Source organism: Orbicella faveolata, unplaced genomic scaffold (genome assembly GCF_042242905.1).
Source record: "Orbicella faveolata isolate gen_17 unplaced genomic scaffold, um_ofav_v1 contig_47, whole genome shotgun sequence".
In the NCBI taxonomy this organism is placed as follows: domain Eukaryota; kingdom Metazoa; phylum Cnidaria; class Anthozoa; order Scleractinia; family Merulinidae; genus Orbicella; species Orbicella faveolata.
In genome coordinates, this window is record NW_028301577.1 from 19,025,001 (window position 1) to 19,052,951 (window position 27,951).

Sequence of the window (27,951 nt, forward strand, 5' to 3'; positions counted from 1 at the left end):
ATTAAATTAACAGTCATTATATGTGTAATCTTTTCCGACCTTTGCAGGGTTTAATCTTGCTGCACAGCTTCACTGGATCTCTGAAGGTAGGTTTGTCTAGGCGCTGACGTATGGAAAAAAGATTCGGGCCTCTGTGCACTTGCTTGATTGGACAACAAGCCTGGATGGGGTTGCTGAAATCTCAATCATTATCAGTTGAATTTTTCGGCGATTATTCTCAGCTATAAATTAAAATTTCATCCCATTTCTCGGCTATCAGTAAATTTTGCAGATCTCAGAACCTAGATATAAGCAAAGACACGCGTTACTTCTCAACTGACAGTTAAAATTTTGATGCGGCAATTAATTCTAGCACGTTCTCTTGATCCCTTGAAATTTCTCTTTTTTCTCCCTTGTTCCCTTTCACCAAATTCTGTTGTTCCCTAAAATTTCTTTGTCAAGGTTCCCTTTATTAGTAGAGACATCCCTTGTTCCCTCAAATTAATCTAAAAATATCCCTTGTTCCCTTGAAATAGATGATCATTTTCCCTTGTCACCCCAAACCCCTGGGCGGCTCCCATAAGTTAAAACATCCAGACCTCTTAAAACGGTGCCCTGGGAGCCTTTAAGGTTGTATCGCGCTCCTTCCTTGTCCCGGGGCCCGGGTGGGGTACTCACAGAAAAACTGAATGGAGGTGTGCGTTGAGCTTCTTGAAACAATTACCCTATCTCACACCGATCAACATTTTGATGCCCTATTGCAGACTTGACACTTCTAAAAACACTCATACTAAACATACCTAATTCAAGGCCAGAGTGCACAAACTATACCCTATTTCAGAAGACAATGGCTGAACTTCATGCGCTAAATCCTACTAAAACGGCTAAAAAACCATACCCTTTGGCTATACCATACCTATATAGCTCATTTAAGGGGGCACTCCCCGGATACTTGAATGTCTTGTTTCATTATGTATTTTCTATCTATTTTTTTTTACCATGTTTATGCGCTAAGAAACGGCTGTTGCAAATATTTCCTTTCTTTTCAGTTTGGAAAAGGAACGCGCCCTACGAAATTGGTTATCCGTTATTGTACAGCACTCTAATCGTTCTACCTGTGATCCCGCTCCTGTGTTTTCTGATACCATCCAAAGAATCTCTTTTACAGCAGGTCAGTATGGGGTCACACGACAAATTGTCCAAAATGAAAAAACAATCAGTAAACAGAAGTCGTTTCCAGTCCTACTTCTTCTGGGGCGCTTTCCATTCGATCACAAATTCCGTTTCAAACAGGAGCCATAATCGGATTATGGCTCCTGGTTTCAAAGCAAGTCCCCTCGCAAAACCTTTCATAAGAAAACGAGTTTGATTTACATGAAAATGAACCTGCAGGCGGAACTCATTTGCATATGCATGATTTCGCACGGAGACTCGTTTTGACACCGAAGCAGAAGACAACTCGGAAATGGTCAATAGCCCACGTTTGATATATCAACATTCTAACGTGGCTGCGAGGCTTTCAGGACAAACTTCTATATTTGGGGTGTTTTTTTGCATCCAAGTCTCTTTTAGGAATTGAGGGACAAAAGAAACTTTAAAAAAATTTGTAATGTCCTGAAAGCTTTGGAGCCATGTTAGAATATTAAGATATCAAACGAGGCCATTGCCTCCGTTTCTAAAATTCCGGAATTTCTGGTTGAATGGAAGCGCCGCTGGTAAGAGCAAAAACTAAAGCGACAGCAAAATATATTTGTTTTTACGTCCACCTAAGGACTGAGGTTTCTACTTTCAGAATGTTTTTTTCTCCTGATGTCAGTCATGGTCAAGATATTATGGATTACAATCTCGCCATGGCATAATATTGTGACTATTTTATTATCCATAGTACGAAAATGACCAAATGGAAAGACAAAAGGAAACTGAATCGGAAAATGATGAAGACGAGGAAGAGTGTTATGTCCCTGCAGAAGAGCCCTGCCCTATCACTCCCTGCAAATCTCTTGTACTCTCCGACAGCGATAGTTCTATTGGAGAGATACTGGTCACGGCAGTTGAACAAACCAAACCCGAGTTGTGTGCACCACGTGTTGCCATAAAGACACCTTTGACAGACGAGAGGGAAGAAGGCGAAGTTACAGTGGCTGAGCAGTTCCCGGATTTGACAACTGTTGATACCGCTGACAGCTTCATTCACATCAAAGAACTAGCAGAGAGGATTTTTCCCGAGGACACCTTGGGGTGAGTTTTCATGAAGAAAGTCTTATGATAGCCTTTTTCATACTTGAACCAACCATCGCTTGTCTTGCACGGTAAGTGTGTTTCTAGTGTGAAAACGTGGACCATCAGTGGACTATTAAGTGGACTATCAGCTAGTATGTTGACTTGCCACTAGGCCGCCTTCACAACACTTTTACATGGACTGTTAGTATCAAGTATTGGCTATGGTTTGATTGAAGAAGGATTTTTTTCATTTTTACAGAAAAACCTGTGTGATGGTTGCCGCTGGTGCTGTTACTTCTTACGGAATTTATCGCCTTTTCTCGTAAGTTGAACTGACCTCGCCGTTCTGTAACGTTAAGCAATGAACTATTTCTAATGCTACCGTTGGTAAACCAATTTAGCTACGGTAATCACATGACTGTAATCACATTTAAACGCGGGAAACGACGTCACGCGGTTTTTGTTCTAATATCCCATTGGTCGAGAAGACAGTTTCTTTGGTTTGATTGGTTATAGCGCGTGACCAGAGTTTTCACGACGAGCCAATGAACAGAGCGCTTCAGTCATGATCTTAAACATGACACAGCCTGTAACGTTATTCAAAGAAACAACGATAAGAAAAAAGTCACTTTCTTTCGCTCTTGTAACTTGGTCAGTCAGACTTCTTACTTCTTCTTACTTCTTCCTTGGGTTGTCACGCAACGCTTAACCTGCAAAACAGGCGTAATTTTTTTGCGTTATTTTAGGCGAACAGAGGCGAAAGCGAGGCGAGCGCGAAGCGCGAGTCGCGCGCGATGGGAAGAGCTGTTCGCCTAAAATACGCAAAAAAATTACGCCTTTTCTGCAGGCTACACAACGCTTTTCCCTATTGCGTGAATGGCTGCGAATGAGAGTAAGAAATGGAACTTCTTTGTCTATGCCTTGCTTCTGCTGTATATACATGCCGAGTCTAGGTTACGGGTGGTCTGATGGCGGCAACGACACTCACATTATTTCTTCTTTCTTTGCAGGAAATAATCGTCTTATCATGGTCCATAGAAAAGGATTGTAAAGATATCGCTTGTATACACAAGGACTGAAGTGATAAATCTATAGTCATGCTTTTTCCACGTTGTAACTTACGTGTCAATCACGTTTGTCATAAGTAGTTTAATTTTCAATGTCTCTGATAAAATTTATGTCAGCTGTCTTTGTCCAGTCTTTTTCTTTTTGATATAAATTTACCTTTTTTGTCCTTTGACTTGGTGGTTTTAATTGTTTCCCAGTGGATAGTAAATAGCCCCTCCCAGGTTAATTCTGAGATTGTGGGAGAAATTAACGGAAGGCAGTTGCAGAAGGGATTTTCACTTCCTTTGCCTAGGAAAGGCTATCATTCGATTATCTTGCTCACATTTCACAGTGAATCACAGTGGTTAGATTGACCAATCAAGTTAGTCCTTAGCCCCTAAACGAATCAGATTCCGAATTGAAACCGAGGTGTGAATTAGAATCATAAGGAGGTTTAAATAATCTAGACGGCGACGTCGAAGACAACGTCGATTAATAATGGGGGACGGAGACCGTCCACGATTATGGCTCCTGATTTTACCTGCGAATCTCGCGATACTTTGAAGTCATTTACTTTGTTTTTCACTCAAAACTATCACGAAACTGAATCTGGGACACAGCGATAAAATTGAAATAAAACGTTGAAAAATTAGCTGTCGTGGTTCACATTCTCCTGACAACCAAGAATGTGGTCATTTCCCGTTGTTGTTTTGCAGAGGACGGCAAAGAAATGTACCAAGAATTATAACGTACGTGCACAGCCATTTTTCTGCTCTTCAAACCTTTAGTTCAGCGACGTTGCCGTTGCCGTTGCCGTTGCCGTTGTGGTTTTCTTAAACTCTTTAATAGGGAGCTTAAGAAAACCACGACGGCAACGGCAACGAAAACGTCATCAAACATACTTATATAACTCTTTGTAGATTTCTTTGCCGTTCTCTGTAGAACAACAACGTGAAATGAGCAAGTTTTGCGTATTTTGGAGAACGTCGACGGAAAATTTTTCTTATTCCTTTTCGGAATTGAGCGCTAGCATTACATATTTAGTTTAAGCAAGTTGATGGACCGATTGGCTTACTGACCAGATCCAGATAGTTACGAAATTCGAAGGTAAAATATAAATCCATCTTTTGTTAGGCGTCGTTCCTGACGTTGCCGTCGTCATTGCTTAAGCTCCTAATCAGGGAGCGGTTGGCGCGGTTGTTATTAACTCCTATGGTCAGCAAAGCAGACAACAACAAAAACCACTTACTTCTCTTCCTAGCTTACAATATACGTGCACTTAAAACTTCACATCTAAATGACCTTTTTCTTAAAACCTGCGACCTCCAGTTCTTTAAGTTCGACAACCCACCACGTGGTAAAAACGGTTTTTTTTAATGTTTTGCCTTTTACGCAAACAAGGTAAGAGTTAAAGTGTTCATTGTGAAAAAAGTTGCCCGTTTTACTATATGCATTTTATTACCTTTTAAAAAGTACTAACGATTTCCTTCGGTCAAACCGTCACGGTTGACTTGAAACTATTAAAAATGATCGATGCTTAGAATTACATTATGAAGAAGGACTTGACGTTCCATTAAATACCTTTTTACAACATTGAATTCTTCCCGAGTTATGACAGCTATATTTGCAGTCGAATAGCACCATAATTGAAATATCATCTATTATATATTGTTGTGGTTAAACCTGGGAGAATGAGCCGAAAACCATCCTCGGAGATCCAAGGGCAGCTAGTCGAGACGACGCGATATTGTCGGGCGAAAGTTTACCCGACTAGCTGCCCCTAGGTCTCCGAGGATGGACGCAAACCAGCGGAATAATTTGTAGAATAGGAAAAGAGCTCAAGCATTTTTAGAGTTCTCACGACGGTTTCCGATTTAGTTCCGATTATCTCCGAAGATCCCTTGTAGAGAAAGACACCATTCCTTGACTTTCCGACCCGGCGATGACATGACGTTTTCCGGCCCCACCTTAACTGAGCCCAAGTTTATCCTTCCATTCTTTCATTGCCTTCATTGACACTAAATTCCCGCCGCAAACAATAACAAGAGTGGATTTTAGTTCCCCTAGCTTTCCCTGTTCCTGCCACGCTTTGAAAAGACGTTCGTACACACACGCAAGGGCGGCGCCACAGGCCGGTTCAACTAACATACGGTGATCATCTGAAAGAAAAGCCATCAATATTGAATTTAACTTCAGAAGTTGGCCGTTTGAGCCCCAAGTCACACAGCGGGCAACGCCACATCCGGGTTTTAGCACATGTTTTTTGCACGACTTTGAATCGCAGTCTCTTTACCAGAGTCTCTATCCTTACTGTCCTCAGAGACTCTGGAACGAGGTTGCTTGAAACAAAATGTTCGAGTCTTAACTTTATAAGGAAACGTTACAGGAATACAGCGAAAACCAAACTACGTGGGAAAAACTAACAATAATGGGACAAATTCTCTATGCATTTTCAACATTCAAGAGCGTAATTTTTCAAATAGATGACGAAGATTTCACGAATACGAGAGAACTATTAGAAGAAAATTTTTGGCGGCAACTTAAGGCGGCAACAGCAAACAAGCTCTACATGTGCATTTGCAATCGTTTTGACCACTTCCACTGATCATGAATAACGCACGTTAATATATAGCAAACACGTTCTGGTCCAAGATGGAAAGGAGAATCCACAAGTGTTCGAAAATTGTCAGTATAGAACGCGAAGATGGAGCGCTCACGAGTCCGTTTCAGGCAACGCTTTTTCTGCTAGCCTTTAGAAGACAGAAGTTTCTGTCGAAACATCTTTGTAAAATTTAAAATTTTAGTTTTATGTTTGAACCTTGATGTGACTTTCATTCAGTGAAATAGCTTGTCCGGTCCATACGCACTTCTTCTCAGCATTCGGACTTATTTCATCATTCATTTGTTTATGACGTGCAGTGAAGCTAAAATCTATTTATATCAGGATTAGAGTCAAACACGAAGTAACTTTCACTTACCAGCGAATCTTTCGCATGCTAATACAGCTTCTTCGTCGCTACACACGTGATTAATAACCTTGTGGTTCTTAGTCCACTCTAGTGCTTTCGCGGCCACTGTTCTCGCCCCAAGACATGTCGCTATGCTGTGGATAATTAAAGAGAAACAAGGGCCCGAAACAAGTTTACAGAGCGGTTTTTACTTGAGCGTCACAAAACCGGAGCAAATAGACAAACAGCCAATCACACCCATCATGAACAACACAAGGAACCAATGAAAACTCGAAGTAAATACACGTGACCGGCGCCAAGCGCGGGAAAACGCATGTGACCAAGGCGCGATTGGCTGAGCATTCTGAGCAATCTGATTGTGCATCAGATTGGCTGAGTTGGTGGCGCACAGAGCGTAGAAAAGCAATGCCAGCCAAAATCCAGATTTCTTTCAAAACACTTGGTTGAAACCTCCTGACCTCTAACCATTAATTGGTTTTAATTAAGCAAACATCAAAGGAGTTGAACTGGGGTCTACCATGAAGCAACTCCAGCTTAGTGGAGTTGTTAGCTTACCACTTAGCTGACCACTAAGCTGGAGTTGTTTCTTAGTAGACCCCAGTTCAACTCCTCAGTCATGCGTGTAAATAGCCAACTGGTCTGCCTCCCGCTAGTTGGGATTTTTAAGCCTGTTACGTTTATTTGCAATATTTGTTTCTTTCAGTTAAGTGGCATGCCTGAACACTAGCTAGTTGTAGCTAAGTGCAGCGACCACTATAAACATCCAACATCCAACATCCAACCAAAAATATTCCATACGTCACGTACCATTAAGCTCCAACAGAAGCATATCACCTCGTCGAGGTGATGTGCTTCTGGTTCCAATGATATTTCGGCTTTAGAAACCTCTTTCTATCGCTACTTTCGAAGCGTCGCAACTAGGCGAGGGTCGATACTTTAGGGATAGTTAGATCGTGTACCATACGTGAGCCGATCCCTCTCTATAAATAAAGATGTTTACAATAACTGGAGAGATGAAAAAAGATAAATCTTGTTGAAAATAATTTACATTACATCAAAAACCGAGTTATGATACTACCTTTGGACTAAGCGTTAAATCTAAACAAATATTAGATCACTTTGGTAGAGCTAGTTGTTTGTGTTATTTTCATTGTTTCTCGTATCACGTCAACCTACGTTGGTAGTTGCTCCTTTCGGGAACTCGTTACTTTCACGTACAGTGTCGACAGTGTTAACAGCGAAATTTTAGCGCTACTATCGGATGGATGTGACTTTTTTCATTACGGTAACTAGACTGTTCTGTTTTTTTTTTTTTTTCAAGGTTCTGAACCTTCTCGCGAATAAAAGTCTGATTTTCAAATTGGTACCTCACACGTCAGTTTAAAAAGAAACGATGCGGTTTCCACTTGAGTGAGTTACTCGAGTGTCGAAAGTACTTGGTTTTTCATTACTACGCTACACGATTGGCTTAAAAACTCGCGCCACATTTTCATCCAATCAGAAGTAAAACTAACACCAAGCACGACTCTCTTGACTCTGCCGCACACGTTTTTCCCGCGCTTTTTGTTAGCTACATGTATTTGCTTCGAGTATTGATTGGTTTATTAGATGGTCTGTTTCCTTTCTGTTGATTAGAGTGTACGTGATTACTTTGGTTTTGGTTTAACGACACTCAATTGAAAACCCCCGTAACCCTTAGCAAATAATTTTCTTCCTTTTATTTTATTTTAAGTTCTATTCTGCACGCCGCTGCGGCAAAGTTGCCAACAGAGGAAACATGCAGCGCGTAAGTGCAACGAGTGTGGGAGGTGCAGTGGCCTCGTGGTTAGCGCGCTCGTTCCCGGATCGAGCGGTTCGAGTTCGAGCCCTGCCGGGGACATTATGTTGTGTTCTTGGGCAAGACACTTTACACACACAGTGCCTCTCTCCACCCAGGTGTATAAATACCGGCGAATTTAATGCTGGGGGTAACCCTGCGATAGACCAGCATCTCATCCAGGGGGAGTAGAAATACTCCTAGCTGCTTCATGCTACAGAAACCGGAGATAAGCGCCCGCCTGATGGGCCACTTGGCTCGTATGCAGACTTACGTTTTACCTAAGTGGAATTAGATTCTACTTCGGCAGCATTAATTAAGCGTAATAATTTTAGGGCGGAATGAGCATGCAGCTTAGCCACTGCACCGTGTATCCGGGCCTTGAACATTCCTAGTCACATAAATACTCTTAGCCTTTCGCTCCGAGCCTGTTACACAAAACACACTTAAACTCAATGTACTTCAACATAACAGTCTGCAAGAGTAGGGTCCTCTTTAGATGATTCTCTTTTATCTCCTTTATTAGCTTGATAAAAATTCAATTCAGTTGCCCTAACAAATTTTTCTTCTTAAGTTTTCTTTTTGAAAGCCAACCAACATGCCAGTATTTTGAAGCTATACCTTATTCATGCCATAACTGTCATTCTCAGACACCCACCTGGTTATGGCATCTAACGTAACCAGCTCCCCAGCTTGGATGGCTGCATCAAAACTATGTGCTCCTTTGGTTTCCATGGCAACAAGGGGGACATCAGTCCATCCCACATCATGCATGCCTTGTAGTACTCCTGACAGGAGGCCCCCTCCTCCAACAGATACCACCACCATGCCTGGCTTTTCTGGCAGCTGTTTCGCTGATTCATGAATGACAGTAGCCACACCTTCCCTACAATGAAAAGACCCGTGAATGTTATTCTTTATAGCCTGCAAATACACCCCCTTGTTGAGGAACAGCTGGATTTGCTTAGTATTCTGAGAACTGCCATTGAAACTAATCGAAAGTAATCACAAAATAAGAAATTAAAGAATAGATCAATGTCAGCAAATCAAATATTACGTAACTTTGACAGTAGCTTGGACTGCAAGCAGTCTCTCTTTTGGTTGAAAATCTGTGTGGAAGAGTGTGCAAGCTTGACATGTGAAGCAGCGAGCTACAAGTAGCATAGGTGGCAGAAGATGAGGGACAAAATTAGACACTGGAGTGTCATATTCAAAAATGGGTGGAGGTGTCATTGACACGACCTGTCAAAGAGCATCAGAAAAATGTTGTATGATGAACCATTGCAGTCTCTCTTTTTGCTCATCTTCCAATGTGCACACTACCTCACAGTTTGCGGCATCGTCGCTCATATGTCAAGCTCCGCACAGCCACACTCGCATGCTCACTTGTTTTGCATTCCTCCCACCGATTTTCGAGGAAAAGAGAGACTGCTAACAGTCTGATAGTAGCTTTAAAAAAGCTTCTGGACAAATTACTAAGCTGCTGTCCTCTCTCAAAATTAATACTGTCAATCTGCTTGTTCTTTCTCCCCATCTCTGATGACATAAATGTAGCTAAACAGCAAAGCAATATTGTTTGGTATAATAAACACACAGTTGTCCACCATAAAAATCAATAATTAATACATACCAGATATCAGGGTGATTAAATGGTGGAATATAGGCATAGCCTGAAAGGTCCAAAACAACAATATCACCATTTTGCTGTAAACTAACACATTATGTGATATCGATGAATCAATCAATCGATCAATCAATCAATCAATCAATCAATCAATCAATCAATCAATCAATCAATCAATCAATTGATCAATGAATCAATCAATGAATCAATCAGTCATTCAATCTTTATTTGTCCAGGGTAACACCAAATAGCACATAGTACCAATAACATGTGGTCTACAACAAAAACTGAATGACAAGACATTTTACTATTACAGTGCCCATTTTTCTCTGGGTATATAAAAATGTATCAGAAAAATAAATCCTTGGGGCAGTCGCCAGTGCGCAAAGAAAGTAGTGTCTGTTAGCCTACAACTAGAGGATTTTGCAGTTGACCTGGTAGATTTTTGAGTATTCAAATCACAGAATGATCACTGTTGGTAAGAGATGGAATTTAGGGGGCTAGTGAGAGTGACCTTTGGGCTGGTATATCATAATCACGGCTTGTCAAAAGGACAATCCTAAAACTGTATTTATAAAGGCTATCAATTTTGAACCAATGAAGGCTTAAGGAGTAGCCAAAATGGAACATCTGAAAAGTAGTAAGTGTTCCAACCATGATAATATTACAAATTACGCTACTAATGCATAAAACACCTTTTATTGTAAAGAGAGATCAGATTTTAATTAATAACTATAAATTTACCTGGCTGTTCAGCAAGTGACCGTGTCCTTCCATCTGCATCATCCCAAGACTGTACAGACAATAAACAATGTTGAATCAAGAATTATAAATAAATGGAAACAGGGCTATAGCTAGAAAAAATTATGACTGAGAGACAATGCCATTGGTTAAATTCTCTTCTTCATTTGATGGCAATATTCTACTTTCCCTCTTAAAAAAGAAACAAGAAAAAATGAAAAAAAATGTCTTGACTGAAGCATTAGTGTCTCAGTTTGCCTCATACTAGCTGGTTGGCCCTTAGTGAGAAATGGATTTCATCATTTGCCTTGGAATGTTATCTTGGGGCCTGCTCACAAGCATGCCTAGGGTGTAAATCTTGATGTTCAAACTTTAAATGTGGTCAGGCAAACTTGAACATACAACTTACTTTGCCACAGACTTCAACTGTTGCTCGTTCTTCCCGGAGCCTTTCCACAATAAACATTGGTGTTGTCCCTGGTACCACTATAGTACAAGGGATGTTGAGCTTCCTGGCTGAGTATGCTGCTGCTAGCCCAGCATTACCACCTGTTACATTATCACAAGGATAGTATTACTACTTCATTCAAATTTGGCAAGGGTATTATTTCACTTTAATAATACCTGATGAACAAACCATATGATCACATCCTCTTTTCATCGCCTGGCAAAACCAGAGGAAAAGAAAAGTTAAAGAAGGATCAAATATACCAATATTGATTGATTATGATTGTTTATAATTGGGTGTCTGGAAAACCTGAATAGCGAATAGTGAATAGTCGTGAATAGCGAACAGCAAATAGTCCCGAATAGCGAATAGCGAATAGTACGAATAGTGCGAATAGTGGCGAACAGTCTTGAATAGTGTAAAGTATATATGAAATAATTCATATTTGAACTGCGGTAGTAGATGAAAGTGAAGTATGATCATCGCAGTAAATTTTCCAATTTAAGCAACTGGAAAGAAGAAGCCTGAAAAAAATCAGGGCTTCAACGGGATTCGAACCCGTGACCTCTGCGATACCGGTGCGATGCTCTACCAACTGAGCTATGAAGCCACACATTGGGAGCGAGGTCAATTAATTGAGTTCATATCTTCCCATGAGTGAAATGATGTAAAGTATATATGAAATAATTCATATTTGAACTGTGGTAGTAGATGAAAGTGAAGTATGATCATCGCAGTAAATTTTCCAATTTAAGCAACTGGAAAGAAGAAGCCTGAAAAAAAAATCAGGGCTTCAACGGGATTCGAACCCGTGACCTCCGCGATACCGGTGCGATGCTCTACCAACTGAGCTATGAAGCCACACATTGGGAGCGAGGTCAATTAATTGAGTTCATATCTTCCGGTGAGTGAAATGAAATATGAGTGAGTGAAATGAAATTCAAATATGAATTATTTCATATATACTTTACATCATTTCACTCACGGGAAGATATGAACTCAATTAATTGACCTCGCTCCCAATGTGTGGCTTCATAGCTCAGTTGGTAGAGCATCGCACCGGTATCGCGGAGGTCACGGGTTCGAATCCCGTTGAAGCCCTGATTTTTTTCAGGCTTCTTCTTTCCAGTTGCTTAAATTGGAAAATTTACTGCGATGATCATACTTCACTTTCAGTCTTGAATAGTGGCGAATAGTGGAGAATAGTGGCAAATAGTGGCAAATAGTAACAAATAGGGTACCCAGTATCTCGCAGTCAACCTCGTAGCAACTTAGGAAGGGATTTTTCCGCTAAAAGCACAGATGCTTATCAGGACAAAAGGTCACAGTTTCTAAACAAACAAATAAACAAACAAACAAAAACCTTTATTAACGTGTCTGGGGTAATTTCTTCTGTTTTAACCGCTGCAAAAGCGTAAATACATCTTTATTAGGTTATCCTTGTGTTTTCTGTTTTCTTAATGTCAGCAACGGACAGCCTACTAGCCTGAGTCTGGAGAAAAAAAGGTAATAAATTCACTGAAATTCTGTTGCTTATTTGGATAATTAATTAACGCTGGATATTAAATCTAAAGTGGTAACTATGGACGACTATCCCTCAATATTCGCCACTTTTCGTGACTGTTCGCTACTATTTGCACTATTCGAGACTATTCGCACTATTCGGGACTATTCGCGACTATTTGCTATTCGCTATTCGGGTTTTCCAGACACCCATTATAATCAGAGATTCTTAACAGGAAGATATAGTACCCCTCCTCCAGACAGAAAGAGTGGGAAGATGTGTACCCTTTTGAGAAACCCATCTGTGTAAAGTGCCTATATGGGGTACTCCACTGCGAAAGAAAGGTACTGTGTGAGAAGAGTGTTTTATTCATGGACACAATGCCAGGAGCCCTGGCCAAAAACCCAACCTTGTTCTAAAGACTTTTCCCTCAAAGTAAGGGAAAAGCCCTAAGAATGGGGTTGGGCTTTAGAAGCCAGATCATGTTATCCAGAACATGCAATTTTGCCACCAACTTTATTTGTCAGTGAAACCATTCTGCCGCTGGCTTTAATTTTGTGCATAGGACCTGAAAAGTCAGCGATGAACTTGTCAAGATTTCATAGTTACTTGCCACATTGCTCTGTTGAGCCTGCTGCCTTTTGAAAAACTGAATATTTTGAAGCATTTATAGCAAAGAAAAAATGGCTGGTTTAATCAAGTGGGCTTGAAAGAGGAATCCCCTCATACTGCCAGTATGGTATAATAGCTGAAGATTTCTTGCTATTGTTGGAAACCTTCTCCAACAATTAAAATCATTAATTCTATTGTATTCAACAAAGTCTCAGATCTGAAATAAAATTTACCTATTGATTGATTCATTCACTTTAACAAGACTAATACAAAGTTACGGAAATTCTTTCACAGCAGCCTTAGACTGCTAAGAAACCGTGCCAACGGAGCAACACGTATCCCAGACGCAAGGGTTCTAGCAAACCCCAAACATCTGTCGTAATCTTTGCTCTTCCCATTCTGAAAACGATATTCGCATCAATTGCAGTTAAAATATCGAAATAAACAATTGTTTGGTACATAGACGGACTTTCAAATCATTAAAACAGGACGGACCCGTTTACAATTATGCAGAAAAGAAAGAAGTTCTTGGAAGCTTGTATGTAACATGAATGGTTTCAAACCTTTTGGCACAAATTACCAACTCCTCGAATCTTGAATGAACCCACGGGCTGAACGTTCTCCAGTTTCAAGTAAACAGGAAATCCCGTCAATTTGCTTAGAGCGTGACTCTCGATTAATGGTGTAGTGATGTGAAGTGGTTCCATGATTTTATCCGAGCAATGTTTATACCATAAGCACTTCAGAGTGTTGTGCGCGCCAAAACCTGGCGTGACAGGGCGTGACATAGTCCCTGGGTGGGACTGGGGGTGCAGTGGTGGAAAAAAAGGTTCAGTCATAAATTATGTTCAACAACTTTTAATATAAACTTTAACATAATATTTTGCATTCATTGTTACTGCCATACCTTGAAAAAGGTTCTCTAACAAGTGCTAAGGACGGTCAGGGGCCTTTAGTCACCCAATTCAGTCGTTTCACTTGTAACCCGTCCCCTCCCGTCTGCTCTTGTCACATCAGAATGCACCCCCAAAGGATCATGGCCTCTTGGGAGGGGCTTATGGAAGGGGACACTTATGCAGGATTTACCACGGTACAAATTGCATATGTGATCGTAAAAATCCGACCCGCGTTAATTCGGAATTAGCAGCCTTGGGGGCTAGTTACTTTCGGGGGGTCGTTCTTTTTTTTTTTTTTTTTTAATTTGTCTGTAAGCCGAGAGAAAAAGAACGCGTAATCGCGGGTTAGACTGAGACATTTTATAAAATGGGTTCCTGAAAACAACGAACATTTCCTTCAGTCCCTGTGCAGTGCCACGATGTAGAAACAATATAACTTCTTGGCATGGTTCTTACTGCATGTTCCTGGATCTAGTATTTTAGAAAATCACAAGCTAAACAGTTAGGAGGGTTGAAATCTTTTCTCAGCCCAGCCTTGCTCCGGAATGCAAAAAAGGTTTTTCAAAAGTGAAAAAGAAATTGTTCAAAATATGACAAGTTCCCAAAAGTTTTCCATTATATTGCGCAGACCTTACAGGATGAATACACCCCTTTTCAGCAATAGGACTCGCCAGGAACTGAAATGCAGACAAACCTACTCCACGGGACCCTATACTGGACCTCACGGTCCCCACTATGGTAATGTTCGCGGGAGTTTGCGGGAGACCTGAGGAGAATTTATGAGCATTTCGTTCGCTCAGCGGTAACGTGCGAAGACAGCTGTTCATGCGCAGTAAATCTTCAGCGCATGCGCCTTCGATCTGACAAATTTTGTTCTTCTGTTTTTCGAGGGTAGAAGAGGGCTTTCTCTTACTTACTGGACATTTTTGTCATAATCTTGCAATTTTGACAAACTTCTTTTACGTCCTCTTAGAAAGCAACGGCTCAGCCACCAGTGGGCTGAGTTTAAAGAAATTTTGGTGGTCAGGGGCTTAGAAAATGCCCCTCTTTTCGGAACAACTGGAGGGCGGCAATTTGTTCGAACTGTTCCCCTAAGTTGGAATTTCGCGCACAGAAAAAAAAACAAGCTCTATTTTCTCCGTGAATGTACGGAAAATAATTGTTTAAGAAGTTGTTGAGGTGCTTGGAAAATGGATTACGACCACTTGGATCCAGAAGGAAGTTTGATGGATGTGCGTAGAATCTTGTAGTTCCTCTCAACATTACTTCTCTTGAGAGGTATTCTTGCTTCGCTCTGCTTGTTTACCTTTAATGAATATCCATTTCTCTATAATTTACAGAGGATTCAAGCCCTTATCCAGCCTCCACAGTCAGAGGAATCAGGCAAAAGGATTAAAAAAGTGGACAAAGAAGCGCGGAAGCAGGGACGTGCTGTCAACAACGACAACTGTGATAGTTGTGGCGAGGGAGGCGATTTGCTCTGCTGCGACCGTTGTCCTTGTGCTTTTCATTTGACTTGCTGGTTAGTTTAATTTGAATCTTCACTAGAAATACCGATTAGGTTGATTTCTAAGGATTGATCCGCTTTTCGGAGCCAAGTTGAGCTTTTAGGTCTTGACTTTCCAATAGTCGGGCCTTGTTCAATGCAAAAAGTCCAGATAAAAAGCTTAATTTAACGCATTTAGACACCCGCTAGCAGTGACAGCTTATGTTAATTATTCCAGTTTTCATCTTGAAGCTGCGATAAAAAACTTGTTGGACGAGGCACATTTTAATCGTAGTGATTTCTTGGAAACTGCAGTATCTTTGTCCATTTTGATTCTCTCGAGTACGCGAAAAAGCAACCTGTACATCCTTTTGTTTACCCTGGTACGATTTCCCGTCACTAAACTTTCAACGAAATAGTTACTTTTGGATTCTTTAATTCTTATTCCTTTGCTGTTTGTAATTTATGTCAAGCGTCTTCCGTTTCATTGTTTACAAGATCAAATGAACCACTTGTCTTTTTTCCTCGAGTAAGGTTTTGCGAAGTCCTAACATTTTCTAAGACTCATGAGCGATTTCACAATATGTTATTTAAGAAGTTTTATTTGAACTTAATACTCTGAAAGCTGTTATCACAGTGAACAAAAGATTCAAAGCTTGGTTTCAAAATGGTTTATTGTAGATTTGACTATAAATAAAGGAAAAGTTCCACAAGGGTACAATGCTTGTAAATTTGGGAATAAATGTGAAAAAAATAAGGATGCAGTTCCTTTCTGACAATGGATTGGCTTTGCATAGTTTACATTTTCATGAGTAAAGCTACAAATACCGACCTTTTAGTTCAGGGAAACTTGATCTTGTTTATTTCCTCTGTTTATCTATTCCTGCATTCTCACCACCAGGCCCGGGTACTCTAACAATCATTCTTTAAATCATAGGGTTTCTGATTTTGAATAAGGCATGTGCTAAGTTAGTACATCTTCAATTAGCTGTGTTAAGTGTGGCTTCTTGTTGTCAGCTTAAATCACAAAGTGGTGTTATAAATGTGCACTCTCATGGCTTACTTTCCCATTGTCACTTTTTCCCTTTTTTGGAAATTCCTAATATATGCACTATTATACCAATGGTGGCAGGTGAAGGAAGTATGAGAAAAGCCACATAATATAAAAGTTATGATCATTCATGTCTCTACATATTTGTTGATTGTTGTGTTTTGTTTGTCAGTGATCCTCCTTTGGAAGAAGATGATATTCCAGATGGGGAATGGCTTTGTAATGAATGCAAAGCAATGCCCAAAGAGGTAGATGTTTGAACTAACTTGTGATAGTATATTTGTGATGTTGATTAATGTCTCCTGGGTGCAAGAAAGTGAAGGAAATTTGTAAGCTTGGCAAACAGATCGCCTTTCGTCTTTTTTGTTTTCAAACTAGATTGTGTAAGAGTGTTTACTCAGGCTTTGTATTGCAATGTCAAATCATTTCTACAAGTATTGAACGCAATAAAAACAAGTACAAGAATAAGGATATTTAGCACTAGTTAGGCTGAGATATATGCTATTAATTCAAGTTGCTTTGTTGAGTATCCTCTTTATCCAATTGCTTGTTGTTTGCCTCTCTTTCGAAGTTCTGTTTTTGAAGATTCTTGATTTTTTCAACATCTGAGTTGTTCGTGAGAACTAGGTTATACTTTGCTAATTTGGGTAGTTCTCTAGCTAATGAATTTGTAGGTGAGATGAGCGTATAAGGCATGTTTCTTTCCAAAACTTTGTGTTCACGAAACGCATCCTCTGTAAATTAGGTTGTTTGTGAAGAGCAAGCACACAATTTGCAGGTTGTTGCTATTCCCATCCCTAGTTTCCACGCTCTCTGCTAGGAACACCTGGCACCGTACTATGACCCCCTTTTGGTGACCAAGAAAAAGAATGGCCTGCATTTTCTGACTTGGGCTTTCCTATGGAAGCCCGAGTAATACCTGTAATTAGCTATTCCATAAATAAAGCTTCCTAAATATTTTTAGGTATGGTTAAATCTAATCACCACAAAGATTAGTATCTATACATTTGTCACTTGACAAAGTTGTGATCAAAACTTTCTGTTCTCCTGGATTTAAACTGTCAAATCAAATTCCAAAAACTGTAGAAGGCACCTCATGAGATACCTAGGCTATTTACAATTTCTCACAAGCAAACCTGTTTAGGAACTTCGCTTATTGACAATATCAGTGTTTATTTACACAGCAGATGTGTTAAAACCAGGGATGTTAAATTTTCTGCAAAAAAATAAACTTGTATAGTAATAAATATGGTAAGAAACATGATCACACTGATATGTGCTTTGGACGACATAAATACTGCAGTCTGAGGAGGTAATTAAATAATAACATAAATGTAGAGGAATGTTTCTGAAATGACTTCTTGTGTTTTCTATAGGAGGAGGAAAGCAACCAAAAAGACCATGTAAATGATGGTGGACATGAGGTTCATTCAATGCCAGCTGCTAAACATGTTGAGAATTCAAAATCAGAATCTCCTTTTTCCACGCTGGTAAAAATGACAACTGGGAAAAATCCAACCACATTTTCTCTTCCACCGGAACTCAAATGCAACACTTACTTTCCAGGCAAGTCTAATTCAGGCGAAAATTACATTTCAGTCTGTATGAGTGCTTTCATGCATGATCATTGATTAATAAGCACTTAATAACTAGTCCCAAGGGCAACAGTGAATTTTGTTTCAAACAAAAACTCACTGTTTCCTGTGGGGCCAGTCATTACGTGCTTTGTTGTACCTCCTAACTCAAGTATAAAGCAAAAGTTTTGTGAAAACAGTATTTGCTTAATGCCAGCTGGTAGACAAATTTGCCATGGTTTTAAGGTGCACAACCTAACCAAATGTGATTTGAAAGTTCAAGTTGTCGTTTCCCTAGGGAGTTAGTGAGTTTTGACCCATGACTTGTAGCATGCTCTCCTCCACTTGAATTTCAAACATAGTTGAGTTGGGATGTATAACAAAGAATTTTGTTGTGCAAGTATGATTTATCATTGAGAGTTTCCTTATTTACTAGTCATGTGCTTGAAGGAATTGGAGGTGCACTCTATCTATGGAAATATTTGAAATTTTCTTTGGCATGTTACCTCTCATTGAGGCCTAGTGACAGGTCAGGCAAGTGTTGTTTTACGGGAAACTGTAAAGGAATGTAGTATGTTCTCAGGGAAATTCTAAGGCCCTTAAAGTCAAGGAGGAGGTTATGGTGTGTTGCTGACAATGATTGTCTTTTTAGGTCAATAAAAATTGTGCCAAAAAATAAATTAAAGTAAATTTGATTTGATCATTTGATTTGTCTTATTCTGGCCACTGGAAATATTTTTCTTAGTCAGTGAAAATTCAGGTTATAGAGTTTGATAAGTTTTTGTAGTAGCACTTTTAAATGTACTTATATTCTGTTGTGTCTTTAGGTGACAGAAAGAGGAAAAATAGCACAGAGGAAAAAGCAGTTCCCATGAAGAATGGGAAAAGGTTCATGTAAGTGTTGATAGGAATTCCGTGTAGTTTGAGTAAAAGAGACATTGTACTAAAAACCTTTGTCAAATTCAGCCATCACAAAGCCAGCAAGAACAGTAATCTTAGTTATTCTTGCTTGTCTACAGAAATGGTGACGAGGAAGAACATGCTATACCACCTGGGCGACTTTGCTTTGCTTGTAGTAGGTAAGGTACAGTATTTATTAACTCCATTTATAAGCTTTCAATAACCAAATTCTTCTCACTGATATCTATACCTATTTCATATTGGTATAAATCTGCTACCGTCCTATCATGAATGCTGTTCTCTGATTGGCTATGCTACTCACTATCTATTCTGTTGTAGAAAGCGAGTAGTGTAGAAGAGTTTGCTTGTTAACAAAATGATGGCCACTTCTTTGCATTTTTGAAGTGTCTGTGAAGAGGATTTATAAAAAGTTTTGAATAACTAGTAGATTTACACTAAAACAATTAGATTATTTGCACTTGATTTCTATGTGTGGTAGTGATAGAAATCTCAAGCTCATAATCTAATTGTGGACATTAAAAATAGACTTGTGAGGATTTGATCAAGAGATTAGATTTAAAATTGAATTAATGGTAAATTTTCTTTTGTTTTTGTAGGAGTGAACTGGCTGGCCGGCTTGTTCATTGTGACTTCTGTCCTTTAGCATTTCACATGGATTGTGTCAATCCCCCGCTCACGACAGTGCCGAGTGGCATGTGGATGTGTCCAAATCATGCTGAGCATGCTGAGGTACATGTACTATCCTCTTGTTAGGTCTGTTTGTACAGTGATTTTGTCAAATGCTCTTTTCTATCTGAGGTCTTTTGAATTTCAGTGAAATACTTTTGGATAGTTACTAGGAAAGTGTAATGGCTAATGCTTAGCACTCCCAGTCAAAAAGCCCAGGATCAAACCTGGTCTTGTGGTTCATGTGTTGTGTACTTAGAGCTGTCATGAATCAAGTTTTGACTCACCTGTAGCCTTGGTCTTCACACCCATAGCAAACCTTTTACTTTATGTGTGCACTGTATCAACTTCAGGAAAGTTTACCCATAACATCACAGGTGCATCAAGCATACTCAGCTGTGATGGGTGTTCTGGGTTAGCGCCCCTATTGGCCCTGCTTGTGTACTAATAAGTAAGATGCGAAGATCACACAGGTCTTATCACCCCCAGGAACATAAATTGACACTGACAAATATTGTTGGGGCAACTTGATAGAAATGTTGGTACATACTGTCCAACAGCAATGAATTTCATTTTAGCTCCATTTATATCTCTGTTTAATTGATGAATTCTCTTATCCTTTGTTTTAGCCTGGGCTTCGCGACCCTCGTTTCAGCAAAAGAGTACAAGCATATAATGACTTGAGAAGTAATATATCTCAACACACGATAAAGATGAATTTCCTTCAGCGAGTGCACAGGTATTTCACAAAACTCCTTACTTCATATACATGTATATCAGCCTGATTAGCACCAATGATGCAAACATAAGTCCAATCACTCGTCTTTACAAACACTGAAAAATGCAAAGTCAAATATTTAAATATTTTGTTTCATGCACTGATTTTGTTTTCATTGTGGAAAAAAGGACTCTTGTGCTCTCCATATTTGTAGGAATTGCTTGTTTAATTTGTCGCTACTGAAAACCAGGTTTTACTGTGCAGCTGACTTGCCGGCAAAATAACTTCATGTTTTTCATGTTTTTTTTTTTTTATTGTGAATGTCAGATTAAAGAAGCATCCTTCCTTTAAAAGAAAAGCATTCCTTCCAACAAGAAGAAGAGCAACTTTGGTGAGTGTGTTTGTGTTTGTAAAGGAGACAGTGATTTTTGCTGGATACTGGTTACCTTTCACAACTCTGGAGAACCAATTCAGAATATGCTCCTTTTCTTCTTGGATCAGTGTGCTATAATTAATGATAGCAAACTGATCCAAGAAGAAAAGGAGCATATTCTGAATTGTTTCTCCAGAGTTGTCAAAAGTAACCAGTATCCAGGAAAAATCACCATAATTATTAATTATTATATCGTAATTTTTTTGATAAGTTGTTGTGTTGTCCTGCCACTTTGATAATGAGTGCAGAAATCCTCTTTCCCATCCCCCCCCCCCCCACCCCCCACAATCATGGTTTGGCCTACCCTGAATTACTTTCCTGTGCTGAGAATATTCTTCCTTTGAGATGTTCAAGAATACCTTTGAACTCTAGGTTCAACTGGTTGTGTTTACTGTAGGTTCCACAAGCCATCAAAGACCATTATAACTCTCCACCAGTCCGACTGCTTCCAGAACACGTCAAGAAGATGCAGGAACCCCTACCATTACACTCAATGCCTCTCAATACACCAACTGCCGAGGAGCAGGAAGAGGTAAGGCTAACGATGGCCAAGACAGTGGGATGAGATACATGCAGATAACAGGGATGTCATATCTTAATCTGAACCAACAGCAGGGTCCAAAAAACAGTGCCGTCCCATTGTCCCCAACCGGTAGATTTTCCTTCTGGGCAAGTAACTTTTCATTCTCACTTCCCTGATGGGCAAGGGATCAGGCAAGTTGTCTGCCAGCTAAATCATTAAAACAGCAAACTAAGACTTGCCCAGGGCAAGTAAAATTTGAGGGCTGTTTGTCCCAAGGGCAAGCTTGAATTCAAGTTTTTTTCAAGCCCCGACCAGTGTTAATTCTAGTGGGAAGATTTTAAGCTCTGGGCTTATAACTAGTATGTTGTGGTAGGTCTTTGAGCTTGCATTTACCACTCTGATATACTCATCAATACGAGGGCAAATGAAAAAATTGGATTTGCGATTTTGTGGAGATGAAAAAATTATGTTGTTGTTGAAGTGATTTTCACTCTTTTCATCAAACATCTAATTATTGTTTTCTTTGTATTTTCAGTGGCTAAAGTGTGTGATAAGCCTTCAATGTGGCATTGCTAAACATCTGACACAGCCATCTGTGAACAAAACTTTGATTTCCAATCATGTGGAAACATCTTCTGTGAAAGGAGAAACATCAAATTCAAGTACACACTCATCATCTTCAACATCAGTCCATTCTTCAAGTACTGGAACAGGGAAAGAATCAGTGTTAAACGGTCTGACCTCGAAGTCAGACTTACCTAATCACGTTTCTGCATCACCAGCAAGTAGCAGTGTGCAAAATGCTTGCATAAGTAGAGTTGTGACCACTACGATTACCACCACCAGCGGCGGAAAAACAGTAACAAAACCACTGACAATACTCTATGCGTCTCCGTCAAAATTACAGACTCACATGAATGGACCCCTTAATACAAAGTCAGTTGCAAGTTCAGGGAACCCTGTCAATGTTTGTGCTGTATCATCGACTCATTTACCTTCGCAAGTTCTTGTTAAACAGGAACCTAAAACTGTCGAAAAACAGCTAGCATGTAGTGACTTGACCCAGTTAAGTGCTGATTGCAAACAGTTGTCTAGTGACACTGCAAAATTAATCAGCGATATTGGGCATTTTAACAATGTCAAAGCAAAAATCGCGACGGACACTATAAAAACAGTGGCAGTCTCATCGTCTAGTTCTGTAATGAACACTACGGTTAGTGCTGCAACCAGAACAATTTCTACTGTCACTGCAGCTGGATCAAGTGGCACCAGCATAACAAAAGTTGCTTCGTCGACTCCGACAAAACTTATAGTACTCACTAGTACAAACAGTGGAAACATAATTAAGACAATTGCTACTGCTGGGCTGTCTGCAGCTGGTACTGGGCAAATCCCAGGTGGTAGCATAGTGACATTAGGAGCACCAGGAAGCGCTGCAAATGTCAATCCAGTTAAAATTGGAACTGTCAATGCCTCAACACCAGTTTCAATAGGTTCAAGTCCTAACAAAGTTAACCAGGCAGCTGCTGCGACATCCATGGCAACTGCTAATGCCATAAACAGTATCTGTGCTGCAGCTGGAGTTGACGCATTCAATGGTCAGTATTGTCTCTTGTTAATTCCCTTTGAGGATCTCACTTTATAGTTGAGTGTCAAGAGACAGCTTGTGTGTTGATCTTTGTTGTGTAAGGACTCTCTTAAAAGCTTGATCATCATCTTTGTAGCATGTTCTTTGGCAAGATAATTGTTTTGTTTGGATACATATGTAGTACGCCTCTCTCCCATTAAGTCAAGGGAATCCAGTGGGGACAATTGGCTAACTCTGATACTGCTGATGGGGAAAAGATGGTGACTGTAATAATCATAAACTTAATAATGATAAGCTTTATTTATATGTCTGAAGGATTTAGCTCCATGTGAGCATTTTCATGAGGCTACATTAACGTAACCAAATGGTTAGAAAAAGTTTCAATATCTGTGACAAATTTGCAAAAAATTGTTGATTTTCACCTTATCAATTTAAGGCCAGAAATCAAAAGGGTAATATTTTAGTGTTCAAACAGTAATGTGATTTATATTTGTTTGAGGTTATTTAGTCACTGTATGGTAAATAGTTTCAGTTTTTGTGAACTGAGTTCTTTCTGTCAGAAACAGAGTTGGCCAAGTTGGATCCAAGGCTCATTCAAGTGTTGGCCTATCAAAGGCTCCAGCAGCTCCTCACACAGACCAAGGTAGTTAGATTTTTTTTGCTTAAAATGTTAATTCTCCTTCCTGGCATCCATACATTTTTTTAATGTTCGTTCTGAGAATTTGACAATACACCATAAAAATTTTATATTCCCTACTTGATTATTTTCCTTATTCTTGTCACCTGTGTGCTTGGTAAGGTATAAGAAATGTAAGGAGAAATTTGATGTTGCGTGGTTTGAAAATTCAATGAATTTTTGACATTAAAGTTAAAATTTCCATGCAGTGGCAATTTAAAGCCCAATGGCCAAATTTATACAAGGGAAAATAATCCGTCTCAGACAAATTAGCAGTCTGAGATGGGTAATTCCTCTGCTTGACACGGATTAATCGTCTAGCTAATTGGTCTGTCAGCATGTCTTCTTGTGGTGACAGATGAATCAGTTGAAGATGAATTTGGCCACATAATTTGTCTAAACACCAGATTTATACCTATATGATTTATCCATCTGAGACAGATAAATCTTGGATTGATAAATCATCTCGTAATATACTGGTAAATTTGGCATTGGATAATAATATTCATCTCTAGTATTAATTTGGCCAATGTTAAGCCCCAGCCAAATGATCATTGCAACATGTCAATGCAACATATCGTAACATTGTTGGGCGCAACATGTTGCGTGCGTTTGGCCACCGTGTTGCGATGTGCTGCGACATGTTGGGTGTTTTTGGCTCAAATTTGACTATTTTCAAACTTGAGCCGACAACACCCAACATGGCGCAACACATCGCAACACGGTGGCCAAACGCACGCAACATGTTGCGATTGTTTGGCTGGGGCTTTAGATTTACTAAGTTTTTGTTTTATCAATTGCAGCCTGTTCCCCCAAGCCCAGGAGCAGCTAGAAAAATTTCTTTCAATGGCTTAAAAGAAACAATAGTTCTCCCTCAACAAGCTGGTAAGTAATCAGGGAATCAAAAAATGGTGTGCTTAAAGTAATTCTTGTCAAGTCAAAGTGGCTGTGTATACATAGTCAAATGTGTTTTGGATTATAACCTGGAGTGTATCCTTTCTTGCTGAATATGACGGCAAAGTTGAAAGTAATCTCTATTAGATTATCTGCTTTGTTAGATGATAAATTTACAATAATTATTTACAATAGAGTTGTTGCGCTTTGTTCTGCTTCTGACAGTGCTATTGATGTATAATGCATTTTCTCTTGAAGTTCCTGCAGGTAGATCCATAGCAGTGTTGTGTCCATTATCAGGGATTGGTCCTGTGTGTCCAATGATTCATAAGTGTCTGTCTTTGGGACAAGGTTTGTGGTTTATCACTTTCCTCTGCCATATTGTTCATCGTTGACAAAGATTTTGGTTGTTGTCTTAATGATGGCCATTTCTCATTAATGTATGAGTTGAAGAAGTCAAAGTATGATCTGTAGATGCGGTTGTTGACTTTTTAATTGGCTGACAAGTTTAAGAATTGTCAGATGATAGTATTAATATTGATCAAATTAACAGTAATAATGATGCTTCATATTGAATTCAATGAAGTTCACATTCAGCTATGCAAACTGTGGAATACTTAGGCTTATTTCATTCACTTAATAAATATGATTACAAATTTGGCATTCTAAGAAGATCAGTTAAAAGCTAAATAAAAAGTTAACAACAACAACAACAACCACCACCATTTTATTTTGCACAATAATACAGAGAATATCATACAGCAAAGAATATATTAAACTTAAATAAGCAAAAAAACTACTCAAAATAGTAAAAACTAAATGAGCTGAGTAACAAGAGTTATTACACTGTAAATAGGTTGTAGGAAAAATAAAGAAAAGAAGAGGTAGAAAGAGAAAAATATATATATAGATATAAATATAAAAAGAAATATAAGTAGTAATAGTACTAGTTATAGACAGAGCATTGTTTAATTAAGAGGGATAGTACCTTAAAGAAAAAACACTAAGCTAGCATTAAGCATAAGAACTTAGAAATTGCTTAGTCAAGGTTTGTTTAGATAAAAAGTTTATCTCTTCATCCAGATTGTTCGAGATAGAAGGACCGGAGAAATGTAGATTGAATTTACCATAATTAGTTCTAATCTGATAGTTAAGCTTTCAAGGAACTCAAAATAGATCTACGAAATGAATGTTATGTATAAGGACTGCAATGAAAGAGCTGGCTTTGGCTCGTATCTCATGGAGTGAAACCCAAAAGGCAACACAGAACCAGCCCAGTTGGAGGAATAGTGTGAAGGCGTTATGCATCACTTGGCTTGAAAAGGACAAATGACGATGTTGATGATGATGACACTTTTGGGAAGATGCAGTGATATTACATGTACTATTAAAATTCCTTCCTGACAAAAGGTTTTGAGTATTCTGTTTGCTTTCTTTTTTTTTTAGGTCCAGATATGGATGTTTGTCTTCAAGAATATGGACATTGCAACTTCATTTCTGAAAAGCATTGTTCTATATTTTATGATGAGGTACTGCTCAGATATGTAGTGGCAGGACAAAGTATATCTGTAGGCATTATTTGGATCCAGCATTTTAGGAGTGTTTATGTCCAGGACTTAAAAGTGCTGGGCAAGGATTTATTAGTTCCTTTGATGCACCATAAAATCTGAGTCTCTTGAATCAGTGATCCAGATGATCGCAAAGAAATGCACTCTTTAAGATGCCATACTGATATTTATGCCATGCACTGTAGGTGCATTGAAAGTTTGAATCAATAAACACGTCTGCAATTCTTGTTTGAAATGTAAGACGGAGGTCCTGAATGTACGCAGAAATTGTAGACCTTCTTTACAACTCACTGTAATAATTTTGTATTATTTCTTTCCACAGACATCAAAACAGTATGAACTTATAAACTACAGCGAACATGGAACATACGTAGACAACGTCTTATACTCTTGTGACTTTTCTGATAAAATCAACAGACATGTTGTGTCTTCAAAGGATCTTGACCCTTCCAAAGTCAGCAAAAACAAATTGCTTGCTGCTGCACAAGTGAGACAAAACTCCAAACCAAAAGGATCTCGAAGAACTGTTGGTCTTGGTGTGCAAAAGATCGTCAAAGCTTGTAACTGTACTACTAGTAGTTCAAACCTGATTGGTGGCAGTGGTGCAGGATGGGAAGGCACAGCCCTGTTGCATCATGGGAGTTACATAAAGCTTGGTTGTGCACAGTTTGTTTTCAGTATTACAAGTCAAGCAACAAAGTTGCCATCAAGCGGCAAAGCTAGTAGTAGTTGTAGCAGTGAGAAAAAACCTGTTGTGTCATGATGAATGTTGAGGTTCTTTGGGTTGTGTGGTTTCTATATGTGTGATGTGCATCCGCAACTTCAAATGGAGTTTATGTTTCATCATTCTATTAGGCTGACTTGACCTTTTGTGGTTACAGGTATTTTAAAAAAGAAAATGGTCAGTTAAAAACCAAAAATATCAGTTTTATTCTATGCTACTTCATGGAGAAAATAGCCATTAGCTTCATCTCGTACCTCAGTCACAGAAATAAGGCCATCTTGTAGGGCTTGGATTGAATATCATTTTAATTTCTATCGGTAAGTAGTTTCCCCAAGGTTTGGTTGCTAAAACTTTCTTCAGTTAAACCGTGGTGGTAAATGGAACTTTTATGCTTAAATAATTTTAGATTCAAAGAAATCCTCAGTAGAGATTTGATGCTCACTGTAATGTTGATAAGAATGTTTTAGCTATTGGCAACATCCTGTAAAGATGCAAAGTGGTTTAAACAAAAATGTTATCCGTTAGTTTTTCAATATTTCTGGTATTAGACCAGTTACTTAAGATTCTTGGATAGAGAAAATTGGTACAAAAAAGTTTGTATGAGGCACCAAATGGTATAGTTTCCTTGATGTTCAATTCAACCCCTACAAACATATAACAAGAGCATGACAAGTTTAGCAGCATTTAATTCATGGTTCGGAGAAGCAGTGTGCTGCCTTGTGGAAACCCAGGTTGTATCATGCTGGCAGTGTACACGATGAAGGACTCTACATGAAGTTGAACAGACAAAATTAAGGGACAAAGTGCCTGTGTTTCATATGGCCAGCTTATAATTACTGAGAACTATATTTCATGGGACAGGCACAGAAAGTGGCTGGTATTTTTATACTGTAGGTATGCATAGGTAATATAGGTCAACAGAACTGTAAATGAGATTTTTATACCTTGATGTCAAGACTTTTTAGAAAAGTATTAATAATTTTATTCTTGTATCATCATTCTATTTAAGACAGGGATGGACAAAATATTTATTACTTGTACAGTTGTCGTGTCCATTGTTGTCTTACAGCTCACAAGTTCAGTTTTGTGATGCTAATGCATGTTAAACTTCAAAATGCTGATTGATGAAAGATGGTTGTTGTAATTAGCTAATGATGAACTGTAGATACATGGAAGTGATCTATGTACAAAAGAATGCACTCATCTCAGATTTATACACATTCCTGTAAAGAATGACCTTATTAAAACCCTTTGAGTGTTTAAAATATCAACA

The 27,951-nt window shown here is 39.1% G+C and overlaps 3 protein-coding genes across 5 annotated transcripts in view; 2 read left to right on the forward strand and 1 right to left on the reverse strand.

Moving 5' to 3' along the window:
- Positions 1-3,439, forward strand: part of LOC110040802 (uncharacterized) — a 5,590-nt gene extending 2,151 nt beyond the window's left edge. Inside the window, exons 2-6 of the mRNA XM_089278889.1 lie at positions 48-86; positions 1,029-1,150; positions 1,865-2,217; positions 2,459-2,521; positions 3,210-3,439. Coding sequence (XP_089135015.1) covers positions 48-86; positions 1,029-1,150; positions 1,865-2,217; positions 2,459-2,521; positions 3,210-3,216 — 584 coding nt within the window. The 3' untranslated portion in view covers positions 3,217-3,439. The remainder of the gene's footprint in view (positions 1-47; positions 87-1,028; positions 1,151-1,864; positions 2,218-2,458; positions 2,522-3,209) is intronic.
- On the reverse strand, positions 1,833-13,743 carry LOC110040789 (serine dehydratase-like). Of its 2 annotated transcripts, none has more exons than XM_089278888.1 (8): positions 13,524-13,743; positions 11,021-11,060; positions 10,806-10,945; positions 10,400-10,448; positions 9,662-9,701; positions 8,690-8,917; positions 6,225-6,349; positions 1,833-2,300 (listed from the first exon to the last, which is right to left on the reverse strand). In XM_089278888.1, exons 1-8 carry the CDS (start codon positions 13,665-13,667, stop codon positions 2,170-2,172), a joined length of 897 nt encoding a protein of 298 aa, XP_089135014.1. In that variant the 5' UTR covers positions 13,668-13,743; the 3' UTR covers positions 1,833-2,169. The 2 variants fall into 2 exon arrangements, with proteins under 2 accessions (XP_089135014.1, XP_089135013.1); XM_089278887.1 differs by lacking the exon at positions 1,833-2,300 and adding an exon at positions 4,602-5,405 and having other exon boundaries at positions 13,524-13,740.
- Positions 13,744-14,691: 948 nt separating this feature from the next.
- LOC110040773 (PHD finger protein 12-like) lies at positions 14,692-27,949 on the forward strand. 2 transcript variants are annotated; one of them, XM_089278885.1, is made up of 16 exons: positions 14,692-15,088; positions 15,197-15,378; positions 16,566-16,641; positions 17,770-17,959; positions 18,795-18,861; positions 18,987-19,046; positions 19,485-19,617; positions 20,184-20,293; positions 20,600-20,663; positions 21,103-21,237; positions 21,764-22,826; positions 23,377-23,459; positions 24,296-24,377; positions 24,645-24,737; positions 25,833-25,915; positions 26,277-27,949. In XM_089278885.1, exons 1-16 carry the CDS (start codon positions 15,047-15,049, stop codon positions 26,715-26,717), a joined length of 2,904 nt encoding a protein of 967 aa, XP_089135011.1. In that variant the 5' UTR covers positions 14,692-15,046; the 3' UTR covers positions 26,718-27,949. The 2 variants fall into 2 exon arrangements, with proteins under 2 accessions (XP_089135011.1, XP_089135012.1); XM_089278886.1 differs by having other exon boundaries at positions 23,383-23,459.
- Positions 27,950-27,951: the final 2 nt, after the last annotated feature.

Excerpts from the sequence above, each read along its gene's own strand:
- LOC110040789 (XM_089278887.1), bottom strand. The coding sequence starts at position 13,667 with ATGGAACCACTTCACATCACTACACCATTAATCGAGAGTCACGCTCTA. Across the intron at positions 10,946-11,020 it reads TCATATGGTTTGTTCATCAG|GTGGTAATGCTGGGCTAGCA; the intron begins GTATTATTAAAG and ends ATAATGTAACAG. Across the intron at positions 10,449-10,805 it reads CAGTTGAAGTCTGTGGCAAA|TCTTGGGATGATGCAGATGG; the intron begins GTAAGTTGTATG and ends TTGTCTGTACAG.
- LOC110040773 (XM_089278885.1), top strand. The coding sequence starts at position 15,047 with ATGGATTACGACCACTTGGATCCAGAAGGAAGTTTGATGGAT. Across the intron at positions 18,862-18,986 it reads AAGAATGGGAAAAGGTTCAT|AAATGGTGACGAGGAAGAAC; the intron begins GTAAGTGTTGAT and ends GCTTGTCTACAG. Across the intron at positions 21,238-21,763 it reads CTGCCGAGGAGCAGGAAGAG|TGGCTAAAGTGTGTGATAAG; the intron begins GTAAGGCTAACG and ends TTGTATTTTCAG.